Source organism: Capra hircus, chromosome 6 (assembly GCF_001704415.2).
Source record: "Capra hircus breed San Clemente chromosome 6, ASM170441v1, whole genome shotgun sequence".
NCBI lineage: Eukaryota > Metazoa > Chordata > Mammalia > Artiodactyla > Bovidae > Capra > Capra hircus.
Window position 1 is genome coordinate 114,523,673 of NC_030813.1, and position 16,243 is coordinate 114,539,915.

The following is a 16,243-nucleotide window of genomic DNA, read 5'->3' on the forward strand; positions in this document are numbered from 1 at the left end:
GTGGGAAGGGGGAACTTGTACCCCAATCTGCCCATTTCACAGATGGGGAGACTGAGGCTCAGAGAAGCTGGCAGAGCTCTGTGCTTCTGGCCCACTGCTCTTCCCCCTGCCAGCTTTCCACCCTGGGATGAGTGGCTATCAGGCTGCAGGTCTAGAGAAGCAGGCGAAGCTGTCCAGCCCTAGGCCATGCCTGCCCAGCTCAGTGCCCCAAACCCCGTTCTGGGGCTTCCCGGGCCCCCCTTCATCATCTACTCACAGAAAGGGCCCCCTCAGAGCCTGCCTTCGAGCAGGCCCCCCAGTTGATGCGTGGTGGGGCCTGCAGAGATGAGAGGGCCCCAGAGACGGAGGAGGGTCGGGACCGCAGCACCTCGCTCTGGGCAATGGTAGTAGCCGGCACGGAGGCCGCAGTGACCAGACTCGGCCACCCGGGCTCACGCCCTAGCTCTGCCCCGAGCCCCACGGTCCTGGGGCCAGCACATCCCCCCTCGGTCTCCTCTTTGCAGAGCGCTGCGCCATGGGCAGAGGGCAGCGCCAAGCCCGGGGTCAGGGCAGAGTGAAAGCGGGTCTGAGCGTAGGTGGCAACTGTGGCCGCAGCAATCATGGCGGGGGTGGCGCTGGGCAGCCGCTGCGGCGTCCGGTGAGTGCACCCCGGGAGGACCCCGCCCCGCCTTCACATCCCGCAGCAGCGCCTGCCAAGCTGGGTTCGCCTGCATGACCCCTATCGAGCCTGGAGACCCCGGAGCCTCGGCCACACCTCGGGGAACTCGGTTACGGCCGGGGCTGAGCTCTGCCCCCCGAGGGGCCGCCCGGGCCAGGCCACCGATGTAACTGGCCCATGGACACGGCCGGCAACTGACAAAATGCTCCTCCCCTCCAGCCCTGCCCCCAGGGTCAAACCCAGCAACAAGTTCCAGGTTAAATGAGAGGTGCAGCCGGGAGGCCTAGACAAGGGCACCGCCTGAGGGACAGAAGGGAGGAGTCAACTGCGGTCCCACCAGGGGTCAGACCAGCTCGAGGCGCTCACGGGACAGGGAAGCGTGTGAGCAGGGAGCGGGGCCAAGAGTGGGCTGGATAAGGGAACACGGTCCATTCCCTGGGCATGAGCATCAGCCCAACTGAAGACAAGGACGAGACGCTCGCTTTGCCCCTGGCACTGTCCTGACCATCCTTGAGCTCCCTGCTCCCTGCCCCCCACTCCAAGAGGGCCTCCCCGTCCAGAATCACGGGGCAGTTGGGGCAAGAGCACTCTGGGGACTCTCTAAAGGGGAGGCGAGGGCTGTCTGAGGGGGTAAAGGAGGTTGAGGCCACCAAGGCGGCCCGCTGCGGGGGCCCCGTACCTCGCTGTAGCTCTGCCGGTCCCCCACCGAGTGGCTGACGTAGGGTGAGTAGGAGATCATGTCGGGGCGGTCGATGTTGTAGATGGCCTTGCTCTTAGGGAGGGCGGCCAGGTCTCTGTAGTCCAGGATCTCATCACCCAGCTTGGCCTGAGAGAGGGCAGGAGGGGCCACGAGGGCTGGTCAGACCCACACCCGGGGCCGCGTCGCCCAGCAGGCGCGGGAAGAGGCAAGTCTGAGTGAAGCGGGCGGAGGGGCAAAGGCAAGGGGGCGGGCAAGCCTCCTGGCCCTACAGACAGTGAGAACTCAGCCTGCGGTCTAGACACACACTCACACAGTTATGCTTGCATACACACAGACACACGTGCACAAACACACTTGAGGGCACAGCAAACACATAAATACACACATACATGCACGCATGCAAACACACGCTTGGATGCAGACACACAAACACGGACACGCACGTACACACACTGTGCGTGCCGGCACAGAAAACTCATCGCTCGGTCGTGTGCGGCTCTCTGCTGCACAGTCCACGGAACTCTCCAGGCCAGAACACTGGAGTGGGTCGCCGTTCCCTTCTCCAGGGGATCTTCCCGGCCCAGGGGTTGAACCGGGGTCTCCCGCATTGCAGGTGGATTCTTTACCAGCTGAGCCACCAGGGAAGCCCGAGAACACTGGAGTGGGTCGCCGTTCCCTTCTCCAGGGGATCTTCCCGGCCCAGGGGTTGAACCGGGGTCTCCCACATTGCAGGCGGACTCTCTACCAGCTGAGCCACCAGGGAACGTGCACACATGTGTACGAACACACACATGGACGCATACTCACAAACGCTTGCACATAATAGACCTGCATGCGTGCGAACACAGATACACATGTGCTCACATAAAACACACACGTACATAAAGGACACACACATGCATTTAAATGCCTGCTCGATGTATGCACAGATGCAAACGCCCAGCTCACGCATGCAGGCCTGCACATGTAATACACGTGTGCACACAGAGAATGTGCCCGCCCACAGCTATGGAGGGGGACGCTGACACATCCACAGCTCCACCCACTCACACTCACCAGCACAACTCGCACACACTAACCGCACACACCCAAACCAGTACTCATGAACACACCTGCATAGCCAGACACTCGTACACACACTCAGGGCTTTGGAGCACTCCCTACACACAGCCAACGGCCTGACATGTGACAGGTGACAGCCCGAGGGCGTGTGACCTCACGGAGGTCACCACAGAGGTCACCACGGAGGTTCTCACTCGTGGCGACGCACCTGGAACCGCAGCATCTGCTCGGCTGAGGTCCACGGGCGGGCTCACTGTCATGACTGGGCTCGGTCTGCCCCACTGCCCACCAGCCCCTCCTCCTGGCTCTGGGGGCTGCCTGGGGGCGCGCGACCAGACAGGCCTGGGAGCTGAGCTCCATGAGACTTGGCTCTCACAAGGGTTGAGGTTCACACCCAAACACCGGTCTCAGCCCCGGTGTTCCCGTGGCACACCCCCCCGGTAAGTGCGCATGGAACGTTTACAGCTTGCGATCCCCACGGAAGAAGGGATGTGCGGCCCCAGCGCGCTCCCAGCACCGCCCAGTCCCTGGTGGAGTGGACACCCAGGCTCCTGTCCCTCCTGGAGCGGACACGCCAGTCACCTCCTTTCCCCCGTGTCCCCTCTGAGGGTTAATCTCAGCCTGGCCTTGCCAGTCATGGGCAGAGCTGGCCAGTCGGGCTGCCCCTATTAGCTCAGCTTGACCCCACAAACCTCTCGAGAACCCTCATCTCGACCTCAGCCTCCCTCAGGGACCCCCGGTCCAGTCAACGCAGCCCCTGCCCACCTCTCTGCCCCCCTTCCAGCCCCAGGCAGCTTTGGTGAAGGTCCTCACGGCCCGAGTCCAGATCTAACCTCTGCCTCTGGGTGTGGGGGTGGCCGCGGGGAGAGGCGTCCTGCCAGCAATTCTTTCAACAAACCCCAGCAGCAGCATGAGCTCTGTGCTCCACCCCAGACAGCAGTGGGCCAAGCCCACGAAGGGGGGCACGCACAGGACCTCCACCCCACAGGGGAAGAAGCGGAGCCCAGAGAGGTCAGGTGACGTGCGCAGTCCCACAGCCAGGGAGCACAGCAGGCGGTGTGCGTACAGAGCTGCTCACACGGCAGCTCTCCTCTCTGCCCGGGCCACGTCCCTCGAGCTCCAGGGCCCCCTTCACCCTCCAGCTCATCCTCCGGCAGCCCTCCCGAGACAGGTGACACGGCCCTCACTGCTGTCTCCGATGTCTGGAGGCAGATGTCCCCAGTCTGTCTGCTGTACGATCTCTCCCCTTCGTGCCCTCGTGAGCCAGGCTCAGCCCCAACGCCCCAGCTTTCCCACTTCCTCCCAGGTCTGGCAGCTCTAGCCCACCTCCTCCAGGAAGCCTTCCCTGATCACCCAACTCCTAGGCTCCCGGGAGGCATTGGGTACCACATGCCGTTTGTGACGTAGGTTGAGACAGTGAACACCCGATGTCTCAGACTCTGGTGATTTCCTTCGGAACTCTGGGCAACGCTCGAAAGACCTGAGTTCAAACCCTGAGTGTGCCATTTGTCATGACGATGACCCCTGATCGGCGTTTCTGAGCTGCTCCTCTCTGTTCTGGGGAAATTGGAACCGAGGCCCCTGGCGGTCCAGCCTTGTGTATCCGCTCATCGGAGCCCCTCACTTCCTGCCCCAGGAAACCAGCCACACCCAGCTCCTTACTGCTTCCTCAAGTCCAGAGCCTGAGGGCTCCACCACGCAGATCCCTCCCTCCAACATTCCCTCCCCAGACCTCTTTGCCCGGCTCATGGTCTGGTCCTTCCAGAGTCAGCAGAGGCCTCTCCTGACTTTCCTGACTTCAGCCTTTCCTCTCTCTCTCTCCTGTCTGGGTTGGATGTTTTCCTCTTTTGAGTAAAGGTGCTGATCTTTGCTGGTGCATCAGTGTCCCCTCCCCACAAGGCTAGCGGCTTGTGGACCCAGGACTCTGCTTCACCATGGAGCCCCTCCCCCTAATTCCATGATTGATATGACACGGTCCTCAGGGCAAGCATGCTGCACTGAGCTAAAATCAATCGAGCACTCGCCAAAGCCGGGTGGACTCTCTGGGCCTTCGTCTCCCCCTGAAAATGGGAATGCCACCTGGGCCTCGCCATCTGCTGGATTTCTGAACATCCACACGGCTTGACCTAAAGGGCGACGCTGCCATGGGGCTGGGGGAGGCTGTGCCCATCCACTCTGCCCCTCTGCCCTGCTATGATCACAGTGCTCAGCTGCCCGCTGGCTTGTTCAGCCCCAAACGCATGGTCAGTGAGGCCCACCTGGCCCTGGGTCAGCCCCTGACTGCAGGAATCAGAGAGAGCGCTTGACAATGCCATCAACATGAGCCAGGCTCAAAAAGAGGCCCCCAACCCTCAACCCCCAGCCAGGTGGCTAAGTGCTCCTGGCTCCTCACAGCCACACCAGCCAGCGGGGCTCACAGATCCATTTCCGAGCATCCAGGTCCTAGGGTGGTTGCCGTGACAACGGGCTATGCCCTCCCATTGGTGGAAGGCCACTGGGCTGTGTGCGTCTGCGAGCGTTTTCCCCCCGCTTTCTCCTCCCTACACTGTATCCAGCACGCGTGTGTGCTAAGTCACTCAGCCGTGTCCAGCTCTCTGCGACCCTGTGGACGGTAGCCCACCAGGCTCCTCTGTCCATGGGATTCTCCGGGCGAGAATGCTGGAGTGGGTGGTCACGCCCTCCTCCAGGGGATCTTCCTGATCCAGGGATCAAACCCACATCTCTTATGTCTCCCAAACTGGCAGACGGATTCTTTACCACTGACGCCACCTGGGAAGCCCCTAGGATGTGGCCATATACGATGTTACAGCTGTAATATAATCCTGCCGATAATACAGTCTGATGATGTACTTGTACACTACGCCACTCACTGCTTTACTGGCTGGGGAAGAAAGGGTGCAAAATAATATAGCCCCTGTGACTTCGTTTTGTAAAAAAGAAAGAAAATACACGCACACGGAGAGAAAGAGACCAAAAGCGTGTACTTCAACATATAAACATGGGCTACGCTGGCTGGGAGGACTATAAATGGTATTCATGTTTGTCTCTATACCAATCACTGTTCTTCCCTAATAAATGTGGGTTACCTTTGTAATAAAGGAAAAAGCAGTGAAAAGATTACTTTTTTAAAAACCCACCATTTATTGAGCTTCCCTGGTGGCTCAGATGGTAAAGAATCTGCCTGCAATGCAGGTGACTCGGGTTTAATCCCTGCGTCGGGAAGATCCCCTGGAGGAGGAAATGGCAACCCACTCCAGTATTCTTGCCTGGAGAATCCCATGGACAAAGGAGCCTGGCGGGCGACAGTCCATGGGGTCGCAAAGAGTCGGACACGACTGAATTAAACACACACACTGTGCCCATGTTTATCCTGTACACATGCTAGCATGAATGAGGCACGACCTCTGCCTGCCAGGCACTCACAGCCCATGGGGAAGAGGCTAGCCCCAGCGCATGATGAATTCCGCCCCATTCCTGCACACGCGGACCTCAAGGGGGAAGCGATCTCTTCCTGAATGGGGGAAGGAGGAGGGCGGGGAGGCTGCATTTAGCAACAGCAGGTGCTGCGGGAGGGGGTGGCCGGCGCCCTTTAAAGCTCACTGGGCTGGGGCGTGGATCGAGGCCCCTGCCCTGAGGGTCCTGAGTGTGCCCAGCACCGAGCAGAGTCAGGACCACAGGCGGGTGGGAGCAGACACCAGCGGGAGCGGAAGACGAGCAGGAGCGAGCCCGAGGAGGCGTGCTCGACCGGACTCCCGTCTCCTTGGTGAAGGAACTGCAGGGACGCACTGCTGACCGGAGCCGACACCAGCCCTGACCTGGGAGGGACGGCGGCGGGGTCGGGGGCAGGGGTCCAGGCCGGGCACCGGCCACGGTGCTGGGAGTCCACGTGTTGGAAATGCCCGGGTGTCCTTGGATGGCGGCTCCTGTTGCCCAAGGGTGGGGACGTCAAGGGACCTGGCCTAGGGGGCATGGCCGTGGCTGTGCTGAAAACAGCCTGGTGAAGAAGGCTTTCAGCCCTGAGCAACGGGCTTCCCTGAGCAGAACCCAAGCTTTGGGGTGAGAAGACCTAGTCTCAAAGCTAGCCCTACTGCTTACCACTGCGAGATCTTTAAAGTAACAGGGACCGCGGAGACCAACGTCCTTGCTGACGCCACTGTTTTACGTCAGCACTGTACTCAAGTCCCTTCAGTTCAGTTCAGTCACTCAGTCGTGTCCGACTCTTTGCGACCCCGTGAATCGCAGCACGCCAGGCCTCCCTGTCCATCACCAACTCCTGGAGTTCACTCAGATTCACGTCCGTCAAGTCGGTGATGCCACCCAGCCATTCTATCCTCTGTCGTCCCCTTCTCCTCCTGCCCCCAATCCCTCCCAGCATGAGGGTCTTTTCCAACAAGTCAACTCTTTGCATGAAGTGGCCAAAGTACTGGAGTTTCAGCTTCAACGTCAGTCCTTCCAATGAACACCCAGGACTGATCTCCTTTAGAATGGACTGGTTGGAAAGCCCCTTACAAACAGCAACTTGTTCAAAACATAATCATGGTTAACCAGTCCATCCTAAAATATTCATCCTAATGAATATTCATTAGAAAGACTGATGCTGAAGCTCCAATACTTTGGCCACCTCATGCAAAGAGCTGACTCATTGGAAAAGACCCTGATGCTGGGAAAGACTGAAGGCAGGGGGAGGAGGGGATGACAGGATGAGCTGGTTGATGGCATCACCAACTCGATGACGTGAGTTTTAGCAAATCCTGGGAGATGGTGAGGGAGAGGGAAGCCTGGTGGGCTACAGTCCACGAGGTCACAAAGAGTCAGACTGAATGATAGCAACGAGCAGTCACTAACAGCAGCTGCCATCTGCGGACAGGGCCACACTCAGTGTGCCACGAACACGATCTCGTTCAAATGGTAACAGTCGCTACCACTGGTCCTGATGATGACGGCATTTGGGGTGGATCGCATCCTCCTCCTTTTTTCATGGAATCGCTAACCCCCAGCACTACAGAATATGTATTTGGTGATAGTGACCTTTAAAGGGGTGGTTAAAGTGAACCGAGGTCAGCAGGGTGGGGGCCCCTGAGCCAGCACCCTGGGGGTCCTCCTGTGACGCAGAGATCAGGACAGATGTGCACAGAGGGACAACCACGTGAGGACATGCAGAGAAGACGGCCGTCCACACGCCCAGGAGACGGGCCTTGCGGGGAACCGACCCTCCCGACTCTGTGACTCGGACTCCCAGGCTGCGGGACGGTGAGAAGGTACATCTCTGTGGTTGAGCCCCCCTGGTTTGGGCACTCGGTACAGGAGCCCCATAGACAAGCACCGATGTTACAACAGTGACTCCAGTGAGCATTTCCTGGGGCCCTGCTCTGGGCTCAGGGCTGTGCCCAGGGCCTCCCACTCAGGCCCTCTGTGGCCCTGGGCAGCAGGTGCTGTGGGCCCCCAGGTACGGGTGAGCTCCCGGAAGCTCAGAGAGGCTAACGCCTTGCCCAAGGGCACACAGCTGGCCTGGTAAGGTCAGGTCGTCTTTCTGAACCTCCGAGTCTGCAGCTGCCCAGGGTCATCCGGCCACTCACTCTACAGACTACAACCTGGGCTCTTATCATTAGGGCAGGAACGGCCCTGTGTCCAACCAGAGTGAGAGTGCTGGGGGCTGAAAAGAAGTGTCGAGAGGAGGGAATCCGACCTCCATCGTGTTAGAGAAAGACCAGGCTCTGGCCGTGAGTGGGGGGAATGGGAGAGGAGACTCGTCCTGGCCGACCAGCCTGCAGGGGTGAAGCCGGGCTGACCAGCCTGCAGGGGTGAAGCCGGGCTGACCAGCCTGCAGGGGTGAAGCCGGGCTGACCAGCCTGCAGTCCAGGGCTCACCCCGCTTGCCCATTCCCTCCCCGCAGCACAGGCTCTTTAGACTAGCAGACCAGCAAGTAATTATAACAGTCACCTTCTGTTTCTAAAGCCACCACCCAGAGGTAATTGCTGTCAATAATTAGTTAAAATGTTCTCAATTGTGTTTAGACTTGTATGTGCACAGACACACACACCCACACACGCAATATCCATACCTGTACACACATGGACACACACACGTGAATGAGAATGGGATCACGGAGACATGTCATCCTTCACATGCTCCTTCGCGAGACACGTCAGGAACTTTCCACACCCACAGGCACGGGTCTGAACTGTGGCTGGCGAGCGCTGTGTGTCCAGGCAAGCCCTGGCTGCAGGGTGCAGGCAGGTGTCCTCACCGGCACCACTGTAAACCACGGCCGTGAGCACACCTCTCTGCACGCCGGACGCCACATTCCGGGGCAGCCGCGGTCACACAACACATCCACGCAGGAGGCCCCGAGTCAGCCTCAGAGCCTGTGCCAATCTCTCCCGCGGCCCCACGCCCCGTGCCCCCCGAGGGCACACTCAGCAAGGACCCCGGGCCCCTGGTCTCCTCCCCCCTCCACAGAGAATCCGACTTACATAAATCACGCGGCTCGGAGACCCTGAGGTGCTGGAAGCAGGTACAGAAATGATGCTCTCTGAGGAAGTCCTGGTTTCCTAGGAGACGAGGAGACAGGGAGAGGCTGAAGCAGGCTCTGTCGACGCAGAGAACCTTCCGGAGGCAACTATAGCAAGCCGAGCGCCAGCCGAAATGCTGGAGCTCACGAGACCCTTTCTATGGGCAGGTTGAAAAATAAACACGCAGGCTTGGATGAACGACAAGGAAGCTGTAACCAGGAGACACAGCGGGTGACCCTGGCCGCCAGCAAAGGGGCCGTGTGCTCCCAGGGCAGGATGGACTCGTTCCACGACCACGAAGCTTTCCCGTCGCTGAAATGATCTTTTTATTTGGAGGGTGAGAGCAAGCGATGATGCGTTTTCAGGGAAAGGCAGGATCGAGGCGCTCGGAGAGCAGATTCTCTGCGTCGATTCCGGGGGGCGCGCTGCAGTGCCTCCAGCCCCGCCTCTGCTGGCCGCCGTCTGGCCGTCCCGTCTGGGACCTGCTCCTCGCGTGCCCACTGCAGCTGGGGACCATCCCCCAGCCCTCCTCGCTCATCTCTGGCCATGGCGTCCGCACCCCGGAGGTGACAGACCCCACAACCGTCCGTCCCCTCTGCTCTGCTGGGTCAGGCCCTCCACCACCGTGACGACCCTGTGTTCCTCCAGCTCCCGCCCCCCTCTCTGCACCCGAGTCCATCCCCGCCTGCCAGGTGTGCCCTGGCAGCTCCTGGACTCTCTCCTGGTCTAGCCCTCTGGCTGGCCGGGACCACCCAGCCTCCTAGCTTTCCAGCCCCCGCACTCGCCTCATCCGAATGAAACCCGTCTCCACGATCGGGCTCCTGCTTCCCGCCCCCCACTCAAGGCTCCTCCCGTGTTCTGCTTTTTATTTGGCCAGGCCACAGGGTTTGCGTGCCTCCTGCAGTGGAAGTGTGGAGTCCTAACCACAGGAGGCCAGGGAGGTCCAACTCCTCTCTCGTTTTCTAAGCAGGCCCCCCCCCTCACCCCTGGAGCCCTGTCCAGCCCCTCACAGTGGTCCACACCTCCCGCCAGCAGCCTGAACCGCTCCCCTCCAAAGCTCATGGGTTGAAGCCCACACCCCAGGACCCCAGAACGTGACTGTGTTTGGAGACGTAATTAGGTTTACATGGAGTCTTCAGGACAGGCCTGGATCTGACTGTATTCCTCATGAGAAGAGGAGGCTAGGGCACAGACGGGTGATGGGTGAGACACAGGGAGGCGAGGCCCCCCACACGCCCAGAGGCGAGGCCGCGTGAGGAGCCGAGTCTGCCAGCGGGCCCTGGAGCTGCACCCTCCAGAGCTGAGAGAGGACAGTTCCCTTCGCTGTTTAAGCGCATTTGGTGTGGCTAACACCTGGAGAAGACTCTTGAGGGGCCCTTGGACTGCAAGGAGATCCAACCAGTCCATCCTAAAGGAAATCAGTCCTGAATACTCATTGGAAGGATTGATGCTGAAGCTGAAACTCCAATACTTTGGCCACCTGATGTGAAGAGCCAACTCATTGGAAAAGACCCTGATGCTGGCAAAGATTGAGGGCAGGAGGAGAAGGGGACGACAGAGGATGAGATGGTGGGATGGCATCAGCGACTCGATGGACGTGAGTTTGAGCAAGCTCTGGGCACTAGGGAAAGACAGGGAAGCCTGGCGTGCGGCAGTCCACGGGGTTGAAAAGAGTCGGACACAACTGAACAACAAAGATGCCTGCCATGGAGCGCGCCCTCCTCCCCTCCGGGGAGATGACCCCCAGAGCCTCCTACACTCAGCACGACACCAGCGGGGACGGGACGACACCAGGACCGGACGAGAGCCCGACAGGCGGCGGCAGGGGCAAACCTGACAGGCGTAGGGGGTGGCGCCCGGGCAAGCCTGGTGGGAAACCTGGGTCTGCATCTGGAAAGGAAAGAGAAGGGCAGGGCGTGAAGCTCCGCGGAATCGCCACGCTCGGTCACCTGCCAGCCGGTCCAGCCGCCTCCTTACCCCAGGCATCACCCTGGCATCCTCTGTGAGGCCCCACGGCCCGGCTGCACACACGGGATGGGGCATCGGCTCAGGAATCTGCCTGTCCCCTCGGACCACGGGCTCGCAAAGGTTGGCAAGAGGCTGGGGTCCCTCGAGAAGCTCAGCCCGACCCCTGAGGCTCGGCCACCCCCAGGAAGACACACATCACGTGCTGCGGTTTCAAGGGAGACACGCCGTGCGAGGCGGGAAACACAGGGTCTGTGTTTCACCGCTGTCCCGGTGGCCAGGTGGCCCATTTTGCTAGGCAAAAATGCTGTGCCTGTGAGTTTGGCACATCTGAGAAAAACCTTTGACGCTCAGCTTCCTTCTCTGTGAAATGGAAAAGCCTGCCTGGAAGGCTCTTTCCGTTGCTGAGGACTCAGACGCGCAGCCTGCTAAGGACTTGGCTCTGGTGAGTCACCCTTGCTTTTATCTCAGTTCAGTTGATTCCAGCTCACGACAGGAAGTTCCTTCTTCACAAAGCCGACTGGGTGTTTCAGAAGACAGTGCCCTGAGCTGAGAGCAACAGCATAGGGCCTCGAGGGACACTCCCTGGCATTGTCAGGGTGGCACCGCGGTTACTGCCATCACGACCCCAATGGAAGGGGGCTTGGGCTGTGTGCACGGCAGCAAGAGGGTCCGGCTTTCTCTTGCACGTTTCAGGGTCCCGAGCAGGCAGCTGAGCAGCTACACGGTGACCCCCGTCTCTGTACCCCGGTTCCCAGCCCAGGAAAAGCGAGGGCAGGGAGAGGAGCGGCGCCCCACCCCCGCAATGTCCTCCGGGTCAGGGAGCCCAGATGGAAGGGGGCTGAGTCCAGGCGGGTTCCCCTAGAATCAGGAGACCTGGGCTGTCTCTCACCTTCTCTCTACCCTGCCTCCAACTAGCCCAAAGGAGCCTCACAATCAAACCCAGCACCCAGCTGCGTTCTCCGGGGTGCTGTTCACACCCGCCCAAGGCTAGGCAGTCGTCCAGCCCTGTCCACCCACCCCAGCCCCAGGAAGCGCTATCCCACAACAGGGTCGAGGGGTGCCTGGCTCTCATTAAGGTCAGACACAAGCTACTTGGACACACAGAGGGAGGTCAGTGCCCGCTCGTCTCCACGTTAAAGCCAAGGGGCTAAGGCTCCGAGCGGGCTGGTGGTTGGCCCAAGGCCACAGAGGCTCCAACAGCGGGTCTGGCTCTCCCACCCCGGTGGCCACTGCGAATGCTGCTAGAACAGCCTCGCTCGGGGTCAGTCTCTCCGTCCTTGTGTTCGGGCCCCCGGGGCAGCTTCACCAAGCCTGGCTTCTCTCTGTTCAGCGGCCCCACGGTCAGTGCAGGGGCTCTGGCTTCCTCCTCTGGGTGCCCCCCCAGCCCCGCAGTAAGCAGTCAGGACCTCCGCCCGCCCCCAGGGTAGGCGTGCCCACAGACAGCCGCAGCCTGGGGGAGACCAGCCCTCCCATCCAGGCTCCCTCTGGTCCCACCGGAGCAGGAGCCGCCAGGCTGGCCCTGTCCCGACCACCTTCTCCATGCACCAAGGCCTCTCCAGGTACTCAGCAGACACAGGGCCACCCTTTCCCGCGGCTCTGAAACCTCCTTCGATCCCTGCCTGTTCACAGTTCCTCAGACTCGGACCCCACACCCAGAGCAGGGCCGGCCCCTGTGACCCACCCTTCCGCACACCTGCCAAGCCCTGGCTCCAGGAAGCCAGGCTCTCCCCCAACCCCGCCCGCCAGGCCCATCCAGCCAGCCCTGTCCCTCCCTGCAGGCAAGCGTCCTGCACCCTGGAGCTGGCCCATGCGTCTCTCCCCGGCCAGACGCTGTAGGGCAGGGACCCTCATTCACCTCTGTGTTCCTGGCGCCCAGCCTGGAACGCACAGCAGGTGCTCGGGGACCGTGTGTTGAACGACGGTATGATCCGACACCCAGCGAGGCACCGGGGATGGGCCGTTAGGACCACAGCCTTCCGATGGGATCCCCCCGGGCACCCTCGGCAGACGCGCGTCCTTGTCCTGAGGGGCAGCCCTCTCCCCGGGGCGGCACACAGTCAGGGATCTTCCAGGAGTGAGGAAGGGCTGTTCTCACTCTCCTGGCTGGCTCGCAGGGACTCTGGAGCTGGCCTTGGGGGCTGGACGGTGGTTCTGGAACCCACTGGGCCTGGCATGCCTAGTTAGCTGACTGCTGAGCACCCCTACAGATGGGCAACTTAGCTCTCACCTGCATTGCCAGGTTACAGCAAAGCCACCTCTGCCCAGAGGCTGGACTCAGAGAGTGATGCCACCTCTGCAGTATTGCCCGGGCTGACGGCCGCCGAGCCGACCCCGCCAGGCTGACTCAGAGCTGACCAGGTCCGGCAGGTTCATGCTCATTAGCTGGCTCCCACTCAACGCACACTACAGAAAAACGGCTCTCTCCTGCCGCGCAGGCCAGGGGCGGTCAGCTGGCTGGGAGAGCTGTCTCCATGGGCCCGAGTGACTGGGAAAGTCATCTATGCCCTCCCTGTCCACCCGCTGCTCTGCCCACCGACTGCCCTGCGCACCGACTGCCCCATCCACCCAGTGCCCTGTCCACTTGTTGCCTGGCTTGCCCAGCATTTAGTCTCATTTCTCAGGCGAGACGGAAGCAGGGGCGGGGAGGGTGAATCAAGGGACACGCAGGGCATGACCAGGGCCTGGATCCTGTCACCGGATATGAGGGACAGCTGTCCCCAGGCTGCCGGCCTCTGCCCTCAATGTTCCCGAAGCATCTGTGGAGACGAGCTCCGGAAGCCAACTCTGCGGCCATGACCAGCCCCCGAGACAATGGTCCTTCTTTCTGCCCTGACCTGCTAGCCTCCAGCACCCAGAGGGCCTCCTTCCGGCTGGGCCAGTGGCCCACGGTCATCCAGGGCGGGGGCTCCAGGCTGAGAGCAGACATGCCTGCCACCTCCAGGCCCGCTGGGTTCCCTGCAGACCCTGAGGCCAGCTCAACAGTGGGTCCACATCCAGGGTTGGCGCTGGTCCCCCTGACCTGGTTAGAGGAGGCGTAGGGCACGGAGGACCCTGGGCACTTTGTCCTCCTCCATGGAGCCCTCCCGCCCTGGCCCAAGGCCACCTTCTCCAGGCCCTCACGCCACGCCGGGTATAGTGGGATGGTCCCCATGGCCCTCGGACGCGACCTGCAGGTAAGTCTCCTACTCCTCCGAACAGCAGCAGCTGCGGGCCGGGACTTGTGACAGTCACCTTGGCGCCCCAGACTGAGAACCAGGCTTGGCCCAGCCAGACCCTCGCTGAAGGTGTGCTGAATGAGACTCATGAAGGGGTGGAGCCATGGAAAGCAGAGGCTTCCAGACCCACTGAGATCAACTGCTAGAGGAAAAGGGAGGCTTTCCCTCTGCTGACTTCTTTCAGAACGGGCTTGGCAAGCGTCTGTTGAACTGCTGGGTCCCACCCTCCCTGAGGGGCCCACACGAGGAGGAGGGGCCCCTCCACCAGCCGGAGACCCATCCTGTCTCCTAGGACAACGTTCATGAGGGTGGATCTCCGAACCAGCCCCTAGCACCACCGCCTCTGCTGGGTCAGGGGACGGTTTCCGCTCGGGCCCCACCCACTCCCCACGGCTGAGGCATCCCTGGACCCCCTCACTCCCACAGTGGAAGTGTCACTAAAGGACTCAATGAGCAGAGCCAGCATCCCCAGCAAACAGCAGAGTGCCCCCAACAGCAGAGCTCTGCTCCTATCATTCCAGGCCTAAGTTCCTCGGGGCAGTGGTCTCCTTCTGATGCACGCAGGTGCCGGAGACCCGCAGGGGGGCACTGAGAATCACCCCCCCAGAGCAGTCTGCCTCCCACGCTCGTCCTGGGGCCCTACCTCACTCTCCAGCCTCCGCTCCACTCAGCCCCTCCCCACTCCCACCCAGGGACGGCCCCTCCCCTCGCCGCCCCCCTCCCTCCCGACACCATTCAGCTTGACCTCCGGACCTGGAGCTGCCACCAGCAAAGCAAGCCCTGCGCTCCTCCCAGAAGGAATCCTGGGCATCCCATGGCCTTGAGTCCCAGAGGCCTGGGTCCCAGCTCTTGCAGTGACTCCGCATACCCCGCTTGATTTCCCGCAGGCACGTCGGCCACCCTGCAGTCCCCCAGCTGTCTTTGCCAAGTCCGGATGCAGACCCGCCCCTGCTATGGGGCATTTGAGTCACCAGGGTCTTCAAGGGCCCATCTGCCCAGTGGCTCACCCGTAGCCTATTTGGCGACTTTCAAAGTCTTGTCGAGGCCTGGGCGCCCTGCATGGGGGCGGGCGTGGGAGACCAGGGGTCGCTGGAACGAGGCCAGGAGTTCTGTGGGTCACACACGACTCACACCCCTGGGGTGGGGACGGGTGCACTCGCTCCTGGGGTCTTCAGGGTGTGGATCCCAGCGGAGGTCGTGCAGGGGTGGGGGTGGTCCCTGCCAGAGCAAAGCTGGCTGCCACACCTCCCCTTGAGGGGCCTGGGGGGCTGGTGCCCTGAGCTGCAGTTCACCCAGATTCACTTCTCTCCTTCATCCCACAAACACTCCTCTGTCATCTGCCAGGGCTGGGGTCGGGGCCAGGGGGTTCAGGATGGAGGCGCCTAAAGCCTGGTGAGGAGGCTCTGGGGGAAGAGGATGTGAGCGGAGGCGTCTGTGACGTTTCAGGGGACGACATTCTAGGCAGATCTGAGAGCCCACAGGATGCGTTTGCTGGGAGGCAGGGTGCCAGGTACGAGAGGGCGGCCCCGGTGGGAGGATTGTGTTTCTGCAGATGCGGGCGGAGCACCCCTGCCCTGCTGACCGCCCCAGCGAAAGGGAGCTTGCCTGTCCTGCCCCGGGGCCTCTGCCTGAGCCCTCAGCCCTGCCTGGGACCCCCCACCCTTCTTCAGGGTTCCGCTCCCACTCGATTCCTCTGGAGGACCCCCTCCATGTCCCCACGTCACCATCTCCATGAAAGTTGGTCTTTCCCCTGCTCTCCGGCCCTGCCAGCCTGTTGCATCACTTGCTTATCAGGGCACTGATTTCTGTCTCTCCTGGGGACACCAGCCCAGGAGGGCCCTGGGGCGGGCCGGCCCCCTCCCTCACATGGCACCTCCTGCCGGGCACCCCAGCAGTGTCTCTGCGGGATGAGGAGTCTCCCCTGGCCCAGAAGGGAGGGCTGGCATGGCCTAGACACAGGTCCTGCCCTGCTTCTGGAAGGTGATCAGCGTCACACGTGGTTGGAGCTCTCCGTTCGGGGGAGGGTGCTCACCACACCCCTAAGGTCTCAGGGTGGGGCAAGCCATGCCAGAAAGACCAGCCCTGAGATGCTGGCAGTCCTGGGTGATGTCACCAGGAGAGTGAAAGC

The 16,243-nt window shown here is 61.4% G+C and overlaps 1 protein-coding gene across 11 annotated transcripts in view; it reads right to left on the reverse strand.

Annotated features, from left to right (window-relative positions):
• ABLIM2 (actin binding LIM protein family member 2) overlaps positions 1-16,243 on the reverse strand; it is a 168,470-nt gene that overhangs the window by 61,444 nt on the left and 90,783 nt on the right. For 10 of the 11 annotated variants that reach the window (XM_018049786.1, XM_018049788.1, XM_018049785.1 and 7 more), the window contains exons 9-10: positions 8,894-8,971; positions 1,338-1,484 (exon numbers count right to left, since the gene is read on the reverse strand). In XM_018049786.1, coding sequence (XP_017905275.1) covers positions 1,338-1,484; positions 8,894-8,971 — 225 coding nt within the window. Of the gene's footprint in view, positions 1-1,337; positions 1,485-8,893; positions 8,972-10,765; positions 10,823-16,243 lie in introns of all 11 variants that reach the window. The other variant, XM_018049779.1, reaches the window with a different exon arrangement.